This window comes from Neofelis nebulosa, chromosome 1 (assembly GCF_028018385.1).
Source record: "Neofelis nebulosa isolate mNeoNeb1 chromosome 1, mNeoNeb1.pri, whole genome shotgun sequence".
Taxonomy (NCBI): Eukaryota; Metazoa; Chordata; class Mammalia; order Carnivora; family Felidae; genus Neofelis; species Neofelis nebulosa.
Window position 1 is genome coordinate 231,858,481 of NC_080782.1, and position 22,512 is coordinate 231,880,992.

The 22,512-nt window shown below is 40.2% G+C and overlaps 1 protein-coding gene across 1 annotated transcript in view; it reads right to left on the bottom strand.

Moving 5' to 3' along the window:
• Window positions 1-22,512, bottom strand: part of KL (klotho) — a 47,003-nt gene that overhangs the window by 6,205 nt on the left and 18,286 nt on the right. Inside the window, exons 2-3 of the mRNA XM_058687861.1 lie at window positions 2,722-3,232; window positions 1,710-1,978 (exon numbers count right to left, since the gene is read on the bottom strand). Of these exons, the coding sequence (XP_058543844.1) occupies window positions 1,710-1,978; window positions 2,722-3,232 (780 nt within the window). The remainder of the gene's footprint in view (window positions 1-1,709; window positions 1,979-2,721; window positions 3,233-22,512) is intronic.

The window sequence follows — 22,512 nt, forward strand, 5'->3', positions numbered from 1 at the left end:
CTTTTTCTATTAAGCTGGTATTTAAGCCTGAATTCTAAGTCACCTCAAGGACTTAACTCATTTTTGTCTGAGTATCTCTCATGTATATATCAGGTACACATGTTAATATACTCCTGCTTGTGTTTCTCTTTTTAGTCTGTTTTTAATTTTCCCTATAATTAAAGAACTCAGAAGGGTAGAGGGAAAGTGATTTTCCTCTCCTACTGCACCAGTGAGTTGGCTAGAAGCATCCGACAGCATGCTAAGTGCCAAATGCCTTTGCTTGTCTATGGATACCACACTTTGTCTCTCTTATTTTAATATGTATTTATTTTGAGAGAGAGGGAGTGTGTGTGTGTGTGTGCAAGTGGTGGAAGGGCAGAGAGAGAGAGAGAGTTCCAAGCAGGCTCGTGCTGTCAGCATGGAGCCCAACACAGGCTTGAACTCACAAACTGTGAGATCATGACCTGAGTGATCACGACCTGAACCAAAATCAAGATTCGGATGCTTAACCAGCTGAGCGGCCCAGGCGCCCATGTCTCTGTCTTGATTTCTATTTTCACACTCAGACTTTTCAACAACACCTCACCAGCACCTGCTCACTTAACACCATGCCCCATGCACTCTATTATATTATTTGTACATCAATCATTTTCCCTCAGTAGACCTCTATGAGGTTTTTGTTTGTTTGTTTTTTTGGTTTGTTTTTTTTTTTTTTTTTTTTTGGTTTTGAGACAGGGTGCAAATAAGCGAGGGCAGAGAGAGAGGGAGAGAGAGACAATCCCATGAGGTGCAGAGAGAGAGAGAGAGAGAGAGGAGAGGGGCTCACCCGATGCAGGGCTTGTGTTCACCTGAAGCGGGGCTCAAGCTTACCCTATGCGGGACTCTAAATCACAAGCTGTGAGATCATGACCTGAAGCGAAGTCAGATGCTTAAGCAACTGAGCCACCCAGGCGCCCAGCAGTAGACATCTTTGAAATCAGGGGTCAATCTTACCCACGTCAGTGTGCACTCCCCTCAACGGAGCATCCCCGACAATGAACACAGGGCTTTGTGCATGCTAAGCATCCAATAAGTGCCTCCTAAAATAGTCCATCAAGCTCCAGAAAACAAATTCCTTTAAAATTGGGAAGTTAAAAATATACTGAGGATTAACTAAATAGTAAGTGCTCAATAAATATTGGTTGACCATTTTGAAGAACTTCCTTACCCTTTCGATAACTAGTTCTAGAAATGAAACTTCAAGCAGTGAACCATTGGAGCAAGAGTTTTCACCGCTTGAGATGCTTCTGCAACAGGGTGCAGCCAAGCCCCGGCAGGGCTCTGCCTAATGTTCCTGCCTCAGACTCAGCAGCTCCACTGAGATCTCAGAACATTTGAAGTTGTTTGTCCTATCTTGTTTATGGAAAAACTCAACTGCTTTAAAAAGCATCCAAAACCACTGTATTAAAAGGGAGTATTTTTATCGTTTTACTATCTTTTCAGATATTAAATATTCATATATTTTAAATCTGTTCCTCCTTTGGGACTGATTTAAAGTGCAAGATGAAGCTAGGAAGATTTGTGGAGAGAAGGGTGCAATGTTCCAAATTGTGCCCTTAATGTTCTCATTAAGGAATCACGTCTGGCCCAAAGAATGGACAATGTGTCATGACAACCTAATAAGGAAGCACTACTTACTAGCGATAGGGCTTGGTGAGACTGCTGATTGGTTTTGTCAGCTGACTTACTTGAATGTAGTTGTCAACAATTCCCCAAGCAAAGTCACAGGGAAATGTCCCTTCTAGAGGTTGATTTTCAGGTAAAGGAGGGAAGCCATTTTTCTCTATCAGCTTTTGGTAGAACAAGGCTGAAGATTTCGGCAACAGTTTCTTATCCTGGCTTAGAAAGTCAACATAGAAGAGTCCACGCCTGATGCTGTAACCTCTGTGCCATTCGAAGCCATCCATAAGGGACCAGGCCGTGTACCCAATGACGTCCACCCCATCCAGCCTAATGGCTGCAAAGAGAAGAGAGGACAAGAACAATGTGACCCCTAGCCAGGCACTGGCCTCATGTGTCAAGAGCATTTGAGGGGTTTACTACTTACAGAAATAAGTTGCGTATAATGGTCACTGTTTGGTAAACCAATGACCTTTCTTACTAATAAAAGGCTGTCACACTTGGGTAATTCTACAAACAAATGTCTTCACCAACATGCTTATCTCCAGTATGTTTTTACTTGGAATATTTTTATTTCCAGTAGGTGTTCTTTGGGCCTGAGATGATGGTCTTGCTCCATTTTCTATCCTAGCATTGTGCTTGCCACAATAAGTGAACACAATCTTTAAAAGAATAAACTACTTAATATTTTCTTCAGAAAGGGTTGATATTCGTTTTTCTTTAAAAATTGTTTTATTCAGTGCAAATAATAAGAACCCAAAAACATGTACAGAGATCTAGATGTCCTGGGATTCACTTAATCCTTAATATAATCTAAAATTCTAGAGTACTAACTCTGAAAGTCAAGTGTTTTCACACATTATAACCCAGTTTCTCATTTTCAAAATGAGTTTAAAAATGAATTTAAGTTCCTCAAGTCCCCAAATGAGAAAGGTGTTACATAAGTGCATTTCTACTATTGCCAAAATGAATTTCTTCATTACAATTAAAATCTATAAATTCACATAGTTTATTACAGATCATCTGAAAGATTTTCCTGTTGCTTTCGGCAAGAAATTAGAATTTTATCCCCAATCCTACCTTTTAAGGTTTCCATTACGAATTTTTTGAGGTAATACATATATTTGGCGTCGTCTCTCTTGGTGGTCCCTGAGACAAACCAGCCATTTTCCACAATAAATATTTGAGGGTGGTTATATTCAAGGTCAATCCAAGAAAGGAGTTGCCTCAGGCTGGGAGATTCTAACTGGTGGAACTTCATGTGGGGGTCCAATAGTTGAAAACTCAAGGTTGGTCCAAAAGAAAGAGCAAAAAAGTCAGCTGTTCCCTTAACGAACTTTTTCTCAGCTTCAGTAAAATCAGGCAGAAGACGTGAAAGATTATTCTTCATGCTCTCAGGATAGTCACCATCAATAAATATGGGTTTGGCAAACCAGCCTAGTACAAAGTCAAGAGACTTTTGACATTCTTTGATGCTGTGGTCGGTCATTCTTCGAGGATTGATCCAGTGGGAGCTTAGGGCGATGGAGACCTGGCCTCCCTGAGTTGGACGGAAGGAAGTATTGTAGAGATGCCAGATTTTGGCATGAGCCTATAAAAGAAAAGCCATGGTGAATTTATCTCTGATTGCGAGAAGAAATATGTAATACATTTCTGAATCCTCAACTCTATTGGTGTCTGTTTCACATCAAGCCTAACTTAATGAATCACCCCACAATGTAAAAGTCACCTGGAAACAATAAATTATTTCAGGGGTAGGTCAGCCCACAGTGAGCTGCTACCACGACTGGAATTATTTCTATTGTTTTTCAGTAGCCAGTGGAAAATGTGAATTTCTTGTCTTGAAGTCGTTATTCATACTTTGAGAAGTTAATGAAATAAGAATTTGTTATAATGTCTTACTACTTAATTGACTTTGGATTATGTAATTTTTAATTAATAGGCTTCGTGAAAAGAACCAATCCTGCATTATGATCACACCAGGAATTTCTAAATAGGATTATATATTTTTTATCCTAAGAGACTGGGAGTTTTCGAGGTGACTCAAGTTGTTGGAGTCAATTTGATATTTTGTATTCATCTCTCACAGCTAAAATTCTAACATGTGTCCCTTTATTCTTAATTTTTATTCTTCCTTAAGAAGAATCAGCACAATAAAGTAAAGGGCCAACTCCAATATCTAGCCTCGGCCCACCCTCTGGAACTCTGGGACAGTGTTGGTTCGCACAGGACCCAGAAGTGCGAGGGTACGAGCCAAGAGCAAGAATCACCCAAACTTGGCTTTGAGGAGATCAGCTGTCCATAGTTAGTCAGCACTCAGCTGGGAGTTTCCTACAGCAATGAAATGGGCTTTGCTTAAGATTAACTTTATACTCCCATAAAATCTTACTGACTTCTGATATCTCATTTTCTCTTGTTTTCTTTGTATTTATGAAGACCAGTGAGGATTACAGGGTTTTTCCTCCCTTGTTTGAATTTTCTCTTCACTCTGAATTCCTTGATTTACTCTCCATATTTTTCTACAAACACAAGGGCTGTTTATTGGCCTTTTACTCCCCTAATATATCCTCCTTGAAAACCTCATTCCAGTTCTCTGTTTGACTCATATTCTCCAAAATGATCATGCCAATTTCATCCCGCTCCCTGGGCCTGAAGAAGCTCTTTCACTCAGTATGCCAAATATGCTCTTCATTTTCCCTAAATATTCTTCTCGTGGTTCATTTCAGTGCAGGTGTCCAAGAATGATCTTATCACTGTTCTTATGAGTTCAGCCAAATATTTCAGTGGAATAAAATAGTTTATGTCTAACTTTCATTTTTAGTTTCTTAGTAAATATCTACTATGTTTCATTCCACTGAATATATTTTTTCATGACCTGAAGCATCCACCCATATGCTAAGAAGGAAAGGGAGAATAAAAGATTGATCAGAAGAATAGTAGCATTCACCCATGTGGTTCAAGGGGGGGCTCAGTCATGCTACGCTGCTGGTCTTGTGGTGTCCCCCACCTTTATCTTACTCCCCTCCACCACCCGATATCTCTCTTCCCCATTGTCAAGACATCTCGTCATGTCGCTTAACAGTTAAATAGAAAAGAAAAGGAACATCTCAGGCTGGTCCTCAGAATGTCAGATCAGGGCACTTTCCTAACTTGGCCCAACTGAGGCCCACAGGCACTCGTGTTCTAAGTCTGACAGACACACCTCGACAGACCAGCTGCTGTGATAGAAATAAGAGGCCAGGCAAGAGTGAGAGCAACCCAAGAAGTTCCTAATCTGGGTCAGTTTTGCAGGTAGCAGAAGAGTCCTACCATAGAATAGCCTACACTAATGGACCACTCCTCTAACCTTGGATACTTTGACACGGTGCAGAGGAAGTCTGGCTAGGAAACCAATGCCCTGGGCCACACAGAAATGTACACATGGTCTCTAATGTCAGATAAACTTCCTGCCCTGTCACATTAACCTAACCTGGCAGGTGAGACTAACTTCCTTGTGTCTTTCACAGAGATGTTATGACAATTAAATAATGTACATAAAACACCTAACACAGAGTCTGCATTCAATAAGGTCTCCATGAATGCTTACTCCTTCTCTCCTTAAAGGATGAACAGAAAAAAAAAAAAAAAAAAAAAGGAAAGCATAGCAGGTCCAGGGAATATCACCTGCTAAGGAATTCAGCCCAAGAGCACCCAAGTGAGGTACTGATACCACCTGGGGTTTGGATTAGAAGAGGCTTAGGGCTTAGGTTGGGATCCCATCTCCCCCATCCATTACCAGTGTGAGCCTCAGGTACTTCTCAGTATCAATGGGGACAGCATCTATTCTCCTGCAAGGACACGATGGGGATCATGTGATATGATGCAAGTAAAAATGTCTACTAAGTAGTTTATTATTTTAGAGAAGTATATATTTGCAGCATTGGGAAGTTGATGGTTAATTTTATGTGCCAATTTGACTGGCCTTAGGGCCCCCCAGATAGCTGGTAAAATGCTTGTCAAGGGTTTAGCTAAACTATGCCATGGTAATGCTGCTTCAGCAGCCATTTTGTTTGGCCATGCAGCCTTGAGGGACCTTGACCTGACATCAGCCCCTCCTGCAAGTGCATGCCCTAGACAGCAGCCTGCAGGGTCACAATCAAATTTAAGGTCCTGACATGACCTCCCTAACCGCCCTTGTGATCCAGAATCTGCCCTTGCTCCCAGCCCCTGTATGCCTTATGGGCCCTTTAGGTAGACCACCATGGAGCTTACTAAAATCCTCTTTCTGGTTTGAATTGACCTATCTGGCCCTTGCCTAAGAACCCTAATCAAGCCATGTATTTGGGTTCTGCCTCTCTCTTTGTCTGTACTCTGCCTTGACCTCCCCATGTGGCCCCTTAAGGCCGAGTACTTCCTCCAGGACCTGTGAGTAACAGACTTCTCTATTTCAAGTTCTCTTGTGCTCTGTTGTTGAACTGGGGCTCACCATACAGCACTATGTTCCACTTAACAAATCTTAATTTAACAAAACCATAACAACATTATTTCTGGGTGTGTCTATGAGGATATTTCTGGAAGAGATTAGCATTTGAATCAGAAGGCTGAGTAAAGGAGACCACCCTCACCAATGTGGACTGGCATCAACCCATGCGTTGGGCTGAAGAGAACCAAAAAGGGAAGGAAGGGTGAACTATTTTTCTGGAGATTGCAAACAAATATAGAAAGCATCTTGGGGGGCGCCTGGGTGGCGCAGTCGGTTAAGCGTCCGACTTCAGCCAGGTCACGATCTCGCGGTCCGTGAGTTCGAGCCCCGCGTCAGGCTCTGGGCTGATGGCTCGGAGCCTGGAGCCTGTTTCCGATTCTGTGTCTCCCTCTCTCTCTGCCCCTCCCCCGTTCACGCTCTGTCTCTCTCTGTCCCAAAAATAAATTAAAAAAAAAAAAAAAAAAAGCATCTTGGATGTCACTTGTCTTAACCACTCACCCTACTCCCCAAACCCCTACTTGATCTGTTATTTGACTGCTCTCCACCACAGCCCAACTTGGTGGTCATCCCACTCATGGAGGCCCCCCACCCTCACCCCAACCCAACCTGCCACACTGGGCTGCATGTCCCTTCTCTGGGTGCTCTCTGAGTCTCAGGCATACCTCTCTTGCATCTACTGTAGGTAATGATGCCTTCCTCCCCAGACTGAGCTCCCTGGCTTCCCTTATCCCCTTCCATTGCCTGTTAAACTGAACTGAACCCCGCTTCATTCACCTTCATTCCATTTTCTGATGGTAGATTTGAGTAGTCGACTACTATAAAGCAAGGTGTGGGACGGTCCCTACTTAAGGTGTGGCAACAACTAAGGACGATTAAGAGGGACACATGGTTATGTTTGGTTTTGCATTGCTTTCTAATTATTCCAGGTACGTTAATCTTACAAACTTGTTATTTTAAGATTGACATTTAATAAAGCTATTGACATAGACTCAGGGAAGTAATTAAGGGTGTATGTAAGACTGTTTATCTATGAACTATTTCCAATAGCGAAATATTGAAACAATTGAAATGTCCAATATTCAAATACATTCACACCCATACGTGCATTTTTTAACACATTATGGTATGAATAAAGATATACTACTATTCAGACATTATAAACAATATGGGAGAACGTCCATTTACATGTTAAAACTGTTTCTAAAATACTAACTGAACAGAAAAGCAGGCTACAAACTAGTAAGTAGAGTTTAACAGAATTTTTTATTAAAGGAAAACACATACAAATCTGAAATGATTTATAAGTTGTTAAAAGAGCTTTTGTAGCAGGACTGTGGGTGGTATAATTCTCTTCAATTTGCTTATCTATATTTTTTCATTTCCTACCATACACATGTATTGCTTTAGAGTTTTGTGGGGTTTTTTTTACTTAAAATTTAAAAATGAAAAATAGCTCATAGGAGCTGGATGGCTGGCCCTGCTGAACTGTCCATGATAGTAATTTAAAAGCCGTGATCTAAATAACCCCTGCCTAATTTTTCTTTGTTGTGCCTTATGGTCTCTGCCTCAAGTCCTGAATCCCGGGTGCATGGAACCCTCCACGAAGGTCTGAAATCGCTAGGCTCCCATGCCTTCATGGGTGCATCTCTCTCAAGTTTTCTTATCCCCAGTCCCTCCAGTTCCACCCCACTTCAAAACTCAGCTCAGACATCACCCTTCTGGGAAGTCTTCCCTGACATCTTCCCTCTCTCTGCCCTGAAGTGTCCACTACATGTGTCTCCACAGCTGCCCTCTATTAAAAGACCTTCACCATATTGGGTTGCATTCATTCAAGTGTCTAGATTGTAGGTGTTTCCAAGTCTTTGACTAGGTCTTTTATGTGTCTATTCCCAGATTCTAGCAAAGTGTCTGGGGCAGAATAACAAACAGATATGGAGGAATGAAGTCTGGCAGTGAAAAACAGACCAAAGAGTGTCGACACAAGCAAACATTTTTCTGAGCCAGAACAGGAAAACTCTCATCATATACCCTGGTTGTATTTTATTTCTGAGACCTTGAAAGACAGAAAACTTTCAGGTGCACACCATCACAAAAATAAATTAGAATGGATTTGGCATAGTAAGCTCTTAAGAATAATACTGCATAGTCCCAAGATGTGCTAATGATCTAATGTGGGGCATATGACACGGTGTATAATGTCTTCTCCACTTCCTTCCTAGCCTCATTGTTGATTTTGCAATCTACGTTCTGAAAAATCTAAGAAAAAAAATTAATCTTGTATTTCTTTCTGCCAATCAGCTAGTATCACCACATTTTAGAAGTCAACTGAAATATTCTAAATTCCATAAACACATATAAACATTTTCTCTCTGGTTAAATGACTCCTTGTCATTTACCTATTTGTACCCTTCACAGAGCTCAATGAAAACTTTCACACAAACTGGGTATTTAAAAATAGTGAGGGATGGGAAACATGGGAGATGAACCCCACATCCACTCCAGCATTCTACCGTGGTTCGGTTTCCAGACTTGGAACACACAGCAGCACTACTGAGCTGAGAAGGCAGAGCTCAGTGATATGGGCTGCTGAAGATCCACATGTCGAAGAGAAGGGCACAGAGGGAGGGCCCAGATTTCTGCATGAGGATTTTCCGGCAGTCCTTGGCTAACTATGAAGAAGACGAGATTCTGCAGGGCTTCACAAAGAGCAGACACCACAGGTCTGAAAGCTGAATACAAAAGGCTGTACCTAGAGAGCCACAATAGAGAAACATGGCTGAATACTTCAGACATTCAACCGAAATCCATAAAGGTCATACGTGAGGAATAAGGACAAAACTAAGACACACCAGCTCTAACAAAAACTACATCCAAGCCTAGTGGGTTCAAGAGAATCCTTGGTAAAGTAATTGCCTGGCAGAGCAAAATACCACACCCTTTAAAGGAAGTGGCATAAGCCAGACTTCCTATCATGTGTTATTTATATTGTCCAGGCATAATAAAAAAAATTACTAGACATTGAAAAAGCAAGAAATAAAAATCTTAATTAAAAAAAAACCAAAAGGACAGAAACCAAAGCCAAGAATTTTAAGATAGCTATTACAAGTATGTTCGAAGATTTCAAGAAAAAGATAGATATAGAAAGTGAATGATGTGGAATAACCGCATATAACAACAGAGAAACGGAAACTCAAAGAAAGCATGACAATTCTAGAACTGAAAAGTAAAATATATAAAGTGAAAATTTTATCAAAGGGGATTAATAATATTAATTCTACATAAACTATATAATTAGGGTGAATAATCTCTATTTTAAAATTTTTTCATGTTTCTTTATTTTTGAGAGAGAGAGACAGAGACAGAGTGTGAGCAGAGAGAGAAGGAGACACAGAATTCGAAGCAGTCTCCAGGCTCTGAGTTGTCAGCACAAAGCCCAAAGCAGGGCTCGAACTCATGAACTGTGAGATCATGACCTGAGCCAAAGTCAGATGCTTAACCGACTAAGCCACCCAGGTGCCCCAGGATGAATAATCTTTAAAGAAACCACAAAAATATATTAAATGTTTACCTTAAAAGCCAGTAGGATAACAAAAATGAAATACTAAAAAATATTTGATTCACCTAGAAGAATGCTTAAAGAAAGATACAAACAAAAACCAATGAAATAAATAGAAAGCAAACAGCAAAATGGTAAACACAAACCCAATCGTATCAATAATTACTCAAATGAAAATAGACTAAATGCTCCAAGTAAAAGACAGTGTCTGCTGCTGACAGCACAGAGCCTGCTTAGGATTCTCTCTCTCTCTCTCTCTCTCTCTCTCTCTCTCTCTCTCTCTCCCCCTCCCTCTCTCTCTGCCCCTCCCCACTCAAGCTCATGTGTATGTGCCCTCTCTCTTTCTCTCTCTCAAAATAAATAAATAAACGTAAAAAAAAAAAAAAAACCAAACTCTAACCCCAGGTAATTTCACTAGTGAGTTCTATCAAAGACTTAAGGAAAAAATATACCAATTCCACAAAAATTCATTTAGAAAATAGAAGAGAGGTCGTTCTCAATTCAACTTGTGAAGTTAGTATAACAGTAATGTAAAAATCTGCCAAAAAATTTAAGAAACGAAAATTAGAAACCAAACATCCCTGGAATAGATATGCAAAAAGTAACTGAAGTTCAAACACAACAATATTTTTTAAAATGTACCAAAAGAGGGGTGCCTGGGTGGCTCAGTTAGTTGAACACCCAATGTTGGCTCAGGTCATGATCTCACAGCTCATGAGTTCAAGCCGCATGTGGGGCTCTGTGCTGACAGCACAGCCTGATTCAGATTCTGTGTCTCCCTCTCTCTGCCCCTCCCCTGCTCATACTCTGTCTCTCTGTCCCTCTCTCAAATAAATAAACATTAAACATTAATAAACATTAAAAAAAAGGTTTTTTTTAATGTACCAAAAGAGAAATGGCATGGCATTACTAATATGAGACAAAATATAGTTTAAGTCAAAAATTGTTACAAGAGACTTGGGGTGCCTGGGTTGCTCAGTTGGTTAAGCGTCTGACTTCAGCTCAGGTCATGATCTTGCAGTTTGTGGGTTCGAGCCCCGCATCAGGCTCTGTGTCGACAGCTCAGAGCCTGGAGGCTGTTCTGGATTCTGTCTCCCTTTCTCTCTGCCCCTCCCCTGCTCACACACCCTCTCTCTCTCAAAAATAAATAAGCATTAAAAAAATTAAAATAAATAAATAAATAAATAAATAAATAAATAAATAAATAAATTGTTACAAGAGACGAAGAACATTACATATGGGTAAAGGGGTCAATCCTTCAAGAATATGTAACAGTTACAAACATTTGCACACGAAGAAGAAAAGAAAATTAATGAAACAAAAATTGATAGAATTGAAGAGAGAAATATATCATTTGGTAATAACTGTTGCAGACTTCAATACTCCACTTTCAATAATGGACAGAAACTCTAGACAGAAGGTTAACAAGTAAACAGAGGTCTTGGACATTACTAGAAGTCAATCCGAGCTAAGAGACACACAGAACACCCCACCCAACGAGAACAGATACACATTTTTCTCAAGTGCACGAGACATTCCCAAGAATTGACCATATGTGAAGACTCAAAGCAATCCTTAATAAATTTTAAAAGATTGAGATCATACAAAGTATCTTCTCTGACCACAGTGAAGTGAAACAAGAAATCAGTAACATTCATAAATATGTGGAAATTAAAGAACACACTCCTAAAAATCAACAGTTCAAAGAAGAAATCACAAGGAACATTAGGAAACACTTATGAATAAAAACAAAAGCTGAATAAAAACAAAACCACAATGCACCAAGACTTAGAAGACGCAGCAAAAGCAGTACTCAGAGATAATTTTATACCTGTAAATACTATATTAAAAAAGAAAGACCTCAAAGCAAGAACTTAACCTTCCACCTTAAGGAAAAAGATAAAGAAGAGCAAACTAAACCCACAGCTGGCAGAATAAAAGGAATAATGAAGATTAGAGTAGATAGAAACAAGATAGAGAAGAGTGTCTAGACAATTATCTGATAAATTATCTAGACTAAGAAAAACAGAGAGAAGACTCAAATTACTAAAATCAGAAACAAAAGTGGGGACGCTATTACTGATCATTTCTGTATATCTATTTCCATAATAAAAGGATTATAAGGAAAGATGGTAAAAATTGTATGCCAACAAATGAGATAACCTAGATGAAATGAACAAATTCCTAGAAATACACAAAGTACTAAAAATGGCTCAAGAAGATATAGAAAAAGGAGAAGGATATCACTTTCTTTAAATTTTATTTTATTTTTTTAGTTCTGCCTTTCGGTGTATGATTTCCTTATTGTTTAGGCTCAGATCTCTGGTACAAGGTTGGATGGGGGAGACACCATGTTTACTCACTGGAAGATTCAACACTGAAACTTATCCATCCTCCCCAAACTGATCTCTAGATTCTGCACAATCCCATACAAAATTCCAATACATTTTTTTTGTAGACATTAATGAGTTGTTTCTAAAATGTATGTGATTATTCAAAGGACATCGATAAATTAAAATAAATTGCAAGAGGAAGAACAAAGTTGAAACATTCACAGGACCTGATTTCAAGACTTACTATAAAGCTATAATATTCAATATGGTGTGATATTGGCATAAGAATAGACAAATAGATCAAAGGAGAAGAATAAAGAATTCAAAAATAGACCTAATGCAAATTGATTTTGAACAAATCCTTAGATGGCAAAAAAAAAAAAAAAAAGCCTTTTCAACAAACTCTCTTGCAACAATTGGGAAACCATTATGGGGAAAAGTGAACCCAACCTTACACCTTGCATAAAAATTCATCTGAGATAGACCACAGGCCCAAATGTAAAATATAAAACTATAAACTCACAGAATAAAACATAGCCTCTGGATCTCACAGTAAGGATTTCTTAGAATTCAGAAAGCACTAATCATAAAAGAAAAAACAGATGAAGTGGACTACATCAAAATTAAAATCTTCTCTTCAAAAAAGTTAACAAAAAAGACAAAGCACTGAGGAGAAATATGTATATGTATAATATATATATATGTATATATATATATATATCTGACAAAAGAGTTGTATTCAAAATAAATACAAGAATCCTATCAATTCATAACAAAAAAAGAAATCAACCATATCGCCACCATGAACAACAGATCTGAGCAGACATTTTCACAACAGCATCTACACCAATGTTCAATCAGCACATGGAAAGGTACTCAACACCAACATTATCAGGGAAATGCATATTAAAACCACAGTGAGCTATCATATGCACAGGAATGCCACAGCTGAAGACTGACAGCAAATTCTGACAAGGATTAAAAGCAGCTGGAACTTTCATACATTGCTGCTTGGAGTGTAATCAGTACCACCACTCTGGAAAATAATTTGGCAGTTTCTTATAAAGTTAAACATGGGCTTTCTCTATAACCCAGAAATTCCACATCTAGGTATTTACCCAAAAGAAATGACAAAATAGGTCCACAAAAAGACACAATGTCAGGATAAAAATAAGAGTGAACGGTTCAAGGATGCTTACAATAGCATTATTCACAATAGCAAAAAACTGAAAATAACACAGATGTCCATCAACAGGAGTATGTATAAATCCTGTCTCTTTTTACAATGCAATACTACTCAGCAATAAAAAGAATGAACTGCTGTTAAATGCAACAATAGGGATTGGCCTCAAAAATATTGTATTTAGCAAAAGAACCAAGACACAAAGAATACATGCCTATGGTTGCGTGATTCCATTCACATAAAATTCAAAAATTAGCCTGCTGTGATAGAAATCAGAACAGTGGTTGCCTATGGTGGGTGAAAATTGATTAGAAAGAGTCACAAAGGGGGCTCCCGGGTGGCTCAGTAGGGTAAGCGTCTGACTTCAGCTCAGGTCATGATCTCACAGTTCATGGGTTCAAGCCCTGAGTCGGGCTCTGTGCTAACAGCTCAGAGCCTGGAGCCTGCTTTGGACTTTGTGTCTCCTTCTCTCTCTGCCCCTCCCTTGCTCACACTCCGTCTGTCTCTCTCTCTCTCTCAAACATAAATAAACATTAACAAAAGAAAAAAGAAAAAAAGAGTCACAAGGAAACTCTGGGGTGATGGGAATGTTCTGATCTTCATTGGAATGTTGGTTACACAAGTGTATGCAGTTGCCAAAATTTATCAAAGTATACATTAAAATATGTGCATCAATTTTAAAGATCTATAGAGAAAGAAAGAAAACCTTAGTCACAGGCGAAGCTATTTCGGGGACAGAAATAGAGTTATCTAAGATTTACATGGCAAGAGAAAACTGATTTTCTCTGAAACACTAATTTATTTCTGAAACTACAGTAGTAATTTGTTGCTTAAAACAATTTTGCAGCTGGGGTGCCTGGGTGGCTCAGTTGGTTAAGCATCCGACTTCAGCTCAGGTCATGATCTCATGGCTTGTGAGTTCGAGTCCTGTGTCAGGCTCTGTGCTGACAGTTCAGAGCCTGGAGCCCGTTTCAGATTCTGTGTCTCCCTCTCTCTCTCTGTCCCTCCCCTGCTCATGCTCTGTCTCTCAAAAATAAACATTAAAAAAATTTTTTTTTAATTTGTAGTTATTTAGCTTTTAATTAAGGGGATCAATACTCATTTATTCACTCACTCATTTATTCATTCAACAAATGTCCTAGGCACTTGTCTAAGTTTCTAGAAATCAATAGGATTCAAAATAAGATTCTGATATCATGCAGCTTACATTCTAGGGAGGAAGAGAGGTCCTTGAAATAAAGCTGAGTAAGAGAATCGGAGGTGGCAGGGGTCAGGATGGGGGAGTACAGTATGAAAGCCTTCTTTGAGCAGGGATGTTTGAGGAGAGGTCTATCAATAACATGACAAATGAAGGCTGCTAAAGGAGCCCAGGAGGGGAAAAGCATTCTGGGTAGAGGATGGGGCCAGTGTAGAGATCTGTGGGTCCTGTGGGCATGTGGCAGGTTGGAGGTAAACCGTACAGAAGGCAAAGGGAGAATCTCCTCAAAGAGAAGATCAGACAAGACACTGAGCCCCCACTCCTCCCACCTCCAAGCCGAGTGGGCTGTTGGCAATGACAGACAGGTGTGGGAGTTCAAAAGTCCACCTGAAAGGCAACTGTGGGATACAACTTACAGTCCAGAGGTCCCGCAAGGGATCAAGCTGAAATGGCAGCATAGCTTGTCTTTTCCCTTTCCCTGTTCTGCTCTCATGCCCTCACTGACTTCTCTTGCAAGCACTTCTTGACTCAAGATCTGCTTCTTGGGGAGCCAGACCTGCGTCAGGCTGGGACGCGGTTGTCTCAGCCTCATAGGGCGCAGTGAAGAGTTTGATTTTATTCCATTTTTTTTTTCTTTTCAAGTTTTTATTTAAATTCTAGCTAGGTAACATATATGGTAAAATGGTTTCAGGTGTAGAATTTAGTGATTCATCCTTTACATAAAACACCCAGTGCTCATCACAAATGTCCATTGTCCATGTAGCCCATCTCCCACCCACCTCCCCTCCAGAAACCCTCAGTTTGTTCTCTACAGTTAAGAGTCTCTTACAGTTTACTTCCCTCTCTTTTTTTTTCCTTCCCCTATGTTCATCTGTTTTGTTTCTTAAATTCCACATATGAGTGAAATCATATGGTATTTGTCTTTCTCTGACAGGCTTATTTTACTTAGCATAATACACTTGAGCTCCATCCATGTCATTGCAAATGGCAAGATTTCCTTTTTTTTTTTTTTTTTGATGGCTGAGTTGTATTCCATTACACACACACACACACACACACACATACACACACACACTCACATCACATCTTCTTTATCCATCCATCAGTTGATGGACATTTGGGCTGTTTCCATTGTTTGGCTATTGTTGATAACATGCTGCTATAAACATCAGGATGCATGTGCCCCTTTAAATCTATATTTTTGTATCCTTTGGGTAAATACCTATTAGTACAGTGCAATTGCTGTGTCATAGGGTAGATTTCATTCTAAGTTAGGTGAAATTCACTAGATAGTTAAGCTTAGTGATTAAGAACATGGGCTAGGTCAGACTGTTCTAAATCTGTACCCTTATTAGCTGTGTGACCTTAGACATATAATCTAACTCTCTGTGCCTCTGTTTCCTCATCTGTAAAATAAGAACAAGTATAGCACCTTACATTCATATCCTTACAGGGATTAAATAAGTCAATATATGAAAAAACTTATGATTGTGACCCATCGGGTAAGTTTATGAGTCAGTGTGGTAGTAATGGAATTTAATTTATGATTTTTAAGAGATCACTGACTGCTACGTGGCAAACAGACTCCAGGAGGGCAACATAGGAACAAGGAAAGCAGTTAGGCAGCTATTGCTGTGGTCCCAGTAAAAGATGATGTTGGTTTGGACCAAAGGAGGTCGATAGAAGCGGCCAGATTTCAGCTATCACTGAAGGTGGAATCAATCAGTAGAACTAGCCGATGAATTACACGTGACTTGTGAGGCAGGGAAAGAATCAAGGACAACAGAGAAAGCAACAAGTAAGGGACTTGGGAAGGAAAGTGATCAAGTTCTGTTTGGACCGTGGGTCTGATATTTGGGTGAAGACGCCTGGTTGATGGCTGGGTGTATGTGTCAAAAGTTGGAGAAGACATGGATGGTACTAACAATCATTCAAATACATTTCGGAGGTAACACTGACAGGGTCACTTTTGGCTATCATTCCTCAGATATATTTTTTAAAAAATGAAATGGAATAATTCTTAACAGATTAACTTAATCCTACAAATAATCATAATTAAATTGACTGAGACCAGTGGCTAAAGAACTGAAATGCAGCCCATAAGCAAAAAATAATTCAAGCAGCTAATATCTGTCTACTTTCCACCCAAGAACAGACCTCGAAGTGTTGTGTAGTTCTAAATTAGAGGTACATTCTTTTAAGAAAGGTCAAAGGACTAGCCAAATTTTGGAGAGCTCCAGAGATTTGCTATTTTCTCCTTTTGGCATCCTTTTACTACAAGAACAGTATCACGATCACTTGTCTAAGGACTTTCCTAAAAGTCACTGCCACCCTGTGCTGTTACACAAGTATGCCAACTATCCAGTGTTCGTGTTTGTAGACCAAAGTAATCCTTTTGTTTCTATGAGCACAGTTCTGTGGATTATAAACTGTTGTTACTACAGATGGAATTTCAAGCAGCCTCCACAAAACAACAATTTAAGAGAGCACAAAAATAATTTCCAAACATAACCTGCTACAATGTTTAGCCACAAAAATACCAGGACCAGTAGTCTCTGTGTGTGGTTCCTCAAATGTTGCTCAGGACCTGACTGTACCATCCGAGTCCCGACCTGTGCCCAGGGCCTCAGCTCCACCTTCCCTGACACCCAGTGAGATACATGTATGGTAATAAGCAGCCGCTGGCCTTTCTCGCCTTCACTTCCGACTTCCGAGGAAGTAGAATTTCTAGCTTGAGCACCAAGCCTCATGGCCTCTCACAAGTTAAGAAGTAGGACTAGTACAGTTTCATATCCATATGAGGTTCATATCTCATCCCTTCCCGACCAGCTCTTTTACCACAGACAAGTCAATTTCTCGATACCCCTCACCCGGGGCTCTACCTTGGATGACAGCCTGTCAATCCTGAAATGGCATTCTACTTTTCCTCTGTTATCTGTGGCCCTCCCTGCCTCCTGTTTTGAATTTGTTTCTTCTAAGAGGAGTTCATAATTAACCCTGCTTACTCTTAGTGATATTTTCCCGAGTTACTCTCTGTAAAAGTCCACTCCTTCCAAATTCAGCTCAATTCTCCTCTCCTCTGTGAAGACTTGTTTGGCGTCCTGGATGCATTTAGACGTTCCTTTCCCACCACACCCTGAACATATGTAGCTGGAGTACAACCATGCTTCTTCATAGTTCTTCATAAATTAGTGGCTCTTCAGCAAGGCTCTACACTCCTCATCAACAAGAGTTGAATTGAACCAGCCTGAACATCTAACAATATGAGATTATTTATTTATCCTTTTAGTCAAATATTTATTGAGTAGCTACTATGTGTCAGACATAGTTCTTAGATTAGGTGAAACAATCTAAAGGGAAAACAATAAGGAGTAGTTGAAATAATCCAGGACTGAGGGATTAAATGGAACAAATTATTTGTTAGCAAATAATCAAATGATCATCAAAAAACAAATGATCATCAATAGTTTTCATAAATTATAGTTAGCTACAGATAAAGCCTGTGTAGTATTACCTAGTTTATGGACTCATCTGTACTTATATGAAATAAATAGACACAAAAGAGGATTCAGTTTCAACTTCAAGGTGAATGACCCAAGGCAGACCAATGAGAGATTCTCCCTGAGATTTTTCTGCTGTAGTAGAAGCAAGGCTCTCCCCTCCTTCTGGAGTAAATCTGGGGTTGTTGGTATAGGAAGAGACCCTCTGCAGTGAGATGTAAAGAAGCCAAGCAAACCCAAGTGCAAGACAGAGAGAGAGAGGGAGGGAGAGAGAGATTGCCACCCTCAGCACCCCCCCCAACATGGTAATAATTACCTGAAAGTCCAATTCCTAAAGTCCCTGGAGCTTTTCTCCAATTCTGTGAATTATCCCAGTGTCTTTCTATTAAAATCTCTTTTCTTCCTTAATCTAGTTTTAGCTGGGGTTGGTCATTTGCAAATATAGAATCCCTAAATACACATATAACCAAATTTGAGATTCTATAAGACCTCACTCAGGTAAAGGTACGCTTTTAAACTAGTCAAGACAAAAGCCAAGGTAGATTTTTTAAATCATGGCATGATTTTGGAGTTTTGTTACCTATAAGCATTTTGTCTGGATTTTTCCAAAGCAGGTTACATAAAAGGCCTTATTCATTTGTTTTTAAGCATAAACTTCCTTCAAATGAAGTAAAAGGCATTTCATAACTCATTTTGAGTAAATACATCAATAAATCAGAGATCAAGTTTCTTGCCTCATTTATCTGTACAGAACTAATCAACATCAGTTAATTCATTCTACTTAATACTAAATCATGCTGCTCTAAAAATCCTTCCAAACCACTGATGCCAGGTTGTTAACAAAATATCTGGCTTGTGACCAAAACCCACCTAGTCCACTAATCACCATGTTATCGGAGACATAGAGGAGTTCCAATCCCTGGATTTTGTATCTCTGTTTTTCTAACAGCAACAAAATGAGAATGGTGAAGGAACAGGTAGGGAGGCATAAGGCTAGATGAGAAAAAGGGACAAGAAGATAAAGAACTCATATAAGGGATGTTTATCACACAGTCAGCAAAAGCATCCTGTGGTTCATCCATCAGCTAGAATCTTTTCAGTAAACATCCATTACTAAAATCACCAACGGAAATCTATAATACCCTCATGACACAGCTGCTCTCCAATTTCCACACAACCGAGAAAAGTATTTTCCTCGTAATAGTCAGCTTTACTTTCTAAATGTTTTACCTCTGCCTCTTCTCCTAATTCTCCTGCTCTGAATTATCAACAGCAGATGCCAACTGAGTGACTCTCTCTGAGACTTTAAGATCATTTATCAGTTCACAGACTCATTTACGGCTCTTTGCTTTCAAAATAACTCAATTCCCCTCGCAGGTAGAGAACACTTTCCACCCAAAGAAAAAGTGACATGTAAGCGTGCGAGGGTTTCTGTGTTGTCAGATGGGGTAAGATTATGGAAATATAAAATATGTTTTGTGGAGTAGCCAGTAGAAGGTTACTACCCCTCCATTTCCGCCCTCTTTCCCATTTACCTCATGTGGTGACAATTTCTACCACAGTTCCTTGTCGTTTTTTCACGGCAGAGTCCAGTCGTGACATCCAGTTATGAGGAGCTACAACAATTTGGAAAACCTAGACTAGGACTCATTAGAAATTATCAGAGTGTGCCGTGTATAGTAAGGGTAGGTAAGTGCTGCTTCGTGAAAGTTCCGTTTCAGTTACGACTATGTCAATTTTTTACCATGGGTCAAGTTCCAAGCACCTGAAAATCACTGGTCTAAGTTAAGGGATGTTCTCATTCTGCAAGTAATTTTGAGCTGCCTGTATATTTATTTATTATATAATATGTATTATATACTAAGCATTTATTTACCTGCCTGGCTCAGTTCTAGCATTTGGGGAGGCAACAGCAAACAAATTGGGCAAAAATTTCTGCCCTTATGGAGCTTCTATTTTAGCAGAAGAGATAATAAAGGGCAAACATAATAAACATGACTATAAAGAATGTTAGAAGGTGGTAAGTGGTACAGAAAATTCAGAACAAAATAAGGGTGGTCTGGGCGCCAAGGAGAGGAGATGCATTTTCTTGGTGGTGCATGCAACAATCTTTCATTTTTTCCCCCATTAAATATGTTGTGGTGTTAGTCTCCTTTGACATCTCTATAGGGCAAAATCCATACGTGTTCTTATTGGGTAAGAATCATCTCCATTAACATCTACCCTCACAGAACTTAAAGTACCCCTAATCCATAGTGAATAACAAATCGAGCAAAGGCACACCAGGAAATAAGGATCAGAGAATGGGATTGACCCGGGTAGTCCAGCTTCAGGCCTCAGCTCAGGAAGATACCCAGTCATTCGGCCCCATTCCCATATCTAGGAAAGTTTTTCTGTGATCTTAAATAATCCTCAAAGATTATTCTTTAAAACAATTTTTAATGTGTTTTATTTATTTTTGAGAGGTAGTGGGGGGGAGGGGCAGAGAGAGAGGGAGACACAGAATCCAAAGCAGGCTCCAGGCTCCAAGACGTCAGCACAGAGCCCGACGCGGGGCTCGAACTTGTGAACCATGAGATCATGACCTGAGCCAAAGTCAGACGTTTAACCGACTGAGCCACAGGTGCACCCCTCAAAAAGTATTCTTTATCCGCCACTGCCCCTCCCCAAACTGCTCTCCTTGGGCTTTAGTAGGATTCATTTATGATCTAGAGACCTTCCAATAATCTTCAAGGGATATTAATTAGTATGTATATGACACTCAAACAACTACTAGGCCTGGAGCTTCTGAGGATTGCGTAAGAAATGGAAGATTGCATTTTTTTAAAAAATTTTTTAACGTTTATTTATTTATTTACTTATTTATTTTTATTTAAAAAAAATTTTTTTTTCAACGTTTTTTATTTATTTTTGGGACAGAGAGAGACAGAGCATGAACGGGGGAGGGGCAGAGAGAGAGGGAGACACAGAATCGGAAACAGGCTCCAGGCTCTGAGCCATCAGCCCAGAGCCTGACGCGGGGCTCGAACTCACGGACCGTGAGATCGTGACCTGGCTGAAGTCGGACGCTTAACCGACTGCGCCACCCAGGCGCCCCACGTTTATTTATTTTTGAGACAGAGAGAGACAGAGCATGAATGGGGGGGAGGGTCAGAGAGAGGGAGACACAGAATCTGAAACAGGCTTCAGGCTATAAGCTGTCAGCACAGAGCCCGACTCCGTGAGGTCATGACCTGAGCCGAAGTCGGCCGCTTAACCGACTGAGCCACCCAGGCGCCCCTGGAAGATTGCATTTTTAATAGCCGCTATTATGCCAGAGGAATTTTGTTGGTTTGCTTGTTTTGTTTTTTAATAGCTCTTATAGGGTCTTCTATTCTGAAGCTAAAAGCCAAGCCCCCCCAAATTCTTCTTCACACGTTTCATTTGCAGTACCTACACATTTGGCGAACGCCCCTCTACACAAGCCTCCCGGGATGTACTTCTTGAGCCAGGAAGTGGGTCTCTCTACTTCCTTCACAGGCCAGGTCTCTCTGGGAGAAGCAGTTTTGGACGGGGTGGTCAGGCTGTGCCTCACTCGAGAAAGTGGCTTCTGAGCATGAGCTTAAAACAGGTGAGGAAGCTGATTCTGTGGATTTGGGGGTCAGGTGGGATGGGAGAAACATTCCCAAGGCATAATAGCAAGACCTTCAGCAGGACTGGAGGACAGTGAGTGAGGGGCAGGAGTTAGAGTTGAGGCCAAATGTGTTAGTGCCTGCAAGAATGTTTCCAGAATGGGGAAATGCCTGATCTAGCCCCGCTCTGTGACGAAAGGGAAAATTTAAAGGGGATTAAACATGAAACGAAAAGAAGCTTTTTAATCAAATTGTAAATGGCATGGTTTTTACCCCCACCCCCACACCCCTTGTTTCTCACAGATTAGCAATAAACACAGGGAGGCAGCCTTAGGCAGTTTCTGCTGTAACTCCTGAGAGATTGCTTCCTTCCAATGTTTCTGAAATTAGAATTGCAAAGGAAAATCAAACAAGACCTCTGAATTGAAACACACTTTTTTCACAACTATTATATGTGTTATCGTGTAATCATTATTTCACCAAGCAAACATTTAAGCAACAGGCAATTTGTGCAGGGCAGATAGTGTGGGATCAAAGCCCACGTACACAAAATGATTGTGACATAAGATGGAAAATTAAAGGGCCCGGGTGCCTGGGTGGCTCAGTCAGTTAGGTTAAACATCTGACTCTTGATTTCGGCTCAGGTCATGATCTCACAGTCGTGGAATCGAGCCCCAGGTGGGGCTCCACACTGGGTATGGAGTCTGCTTAAGATTCTCTTTCTCCCTCTCCCTCTGTACTGCCCCCACTTGCGCTCGCTCTCTCGCACGCTCTCTCTCTCAAATAAATAAGGTCTTCAAAAAAAAAAAAGAGAATGAAAGGGCCATAAGAAGGATTTAAAAAAAAAAATACAATGGAGCTTCAGAGAAAAGGAAGGCTCCTTCCTGTGGAGAGGTCTTCACGTAGGAGGTAATTTCCAAACCATATATTGAAAGATGTGTAGGTCCTGGGGAGACGGAAAAAGACCTTTCAGACAGATCACTGGGAGCTGGAAAGCCTGTGATGTGTGGCAACTCATATTTTTCAAA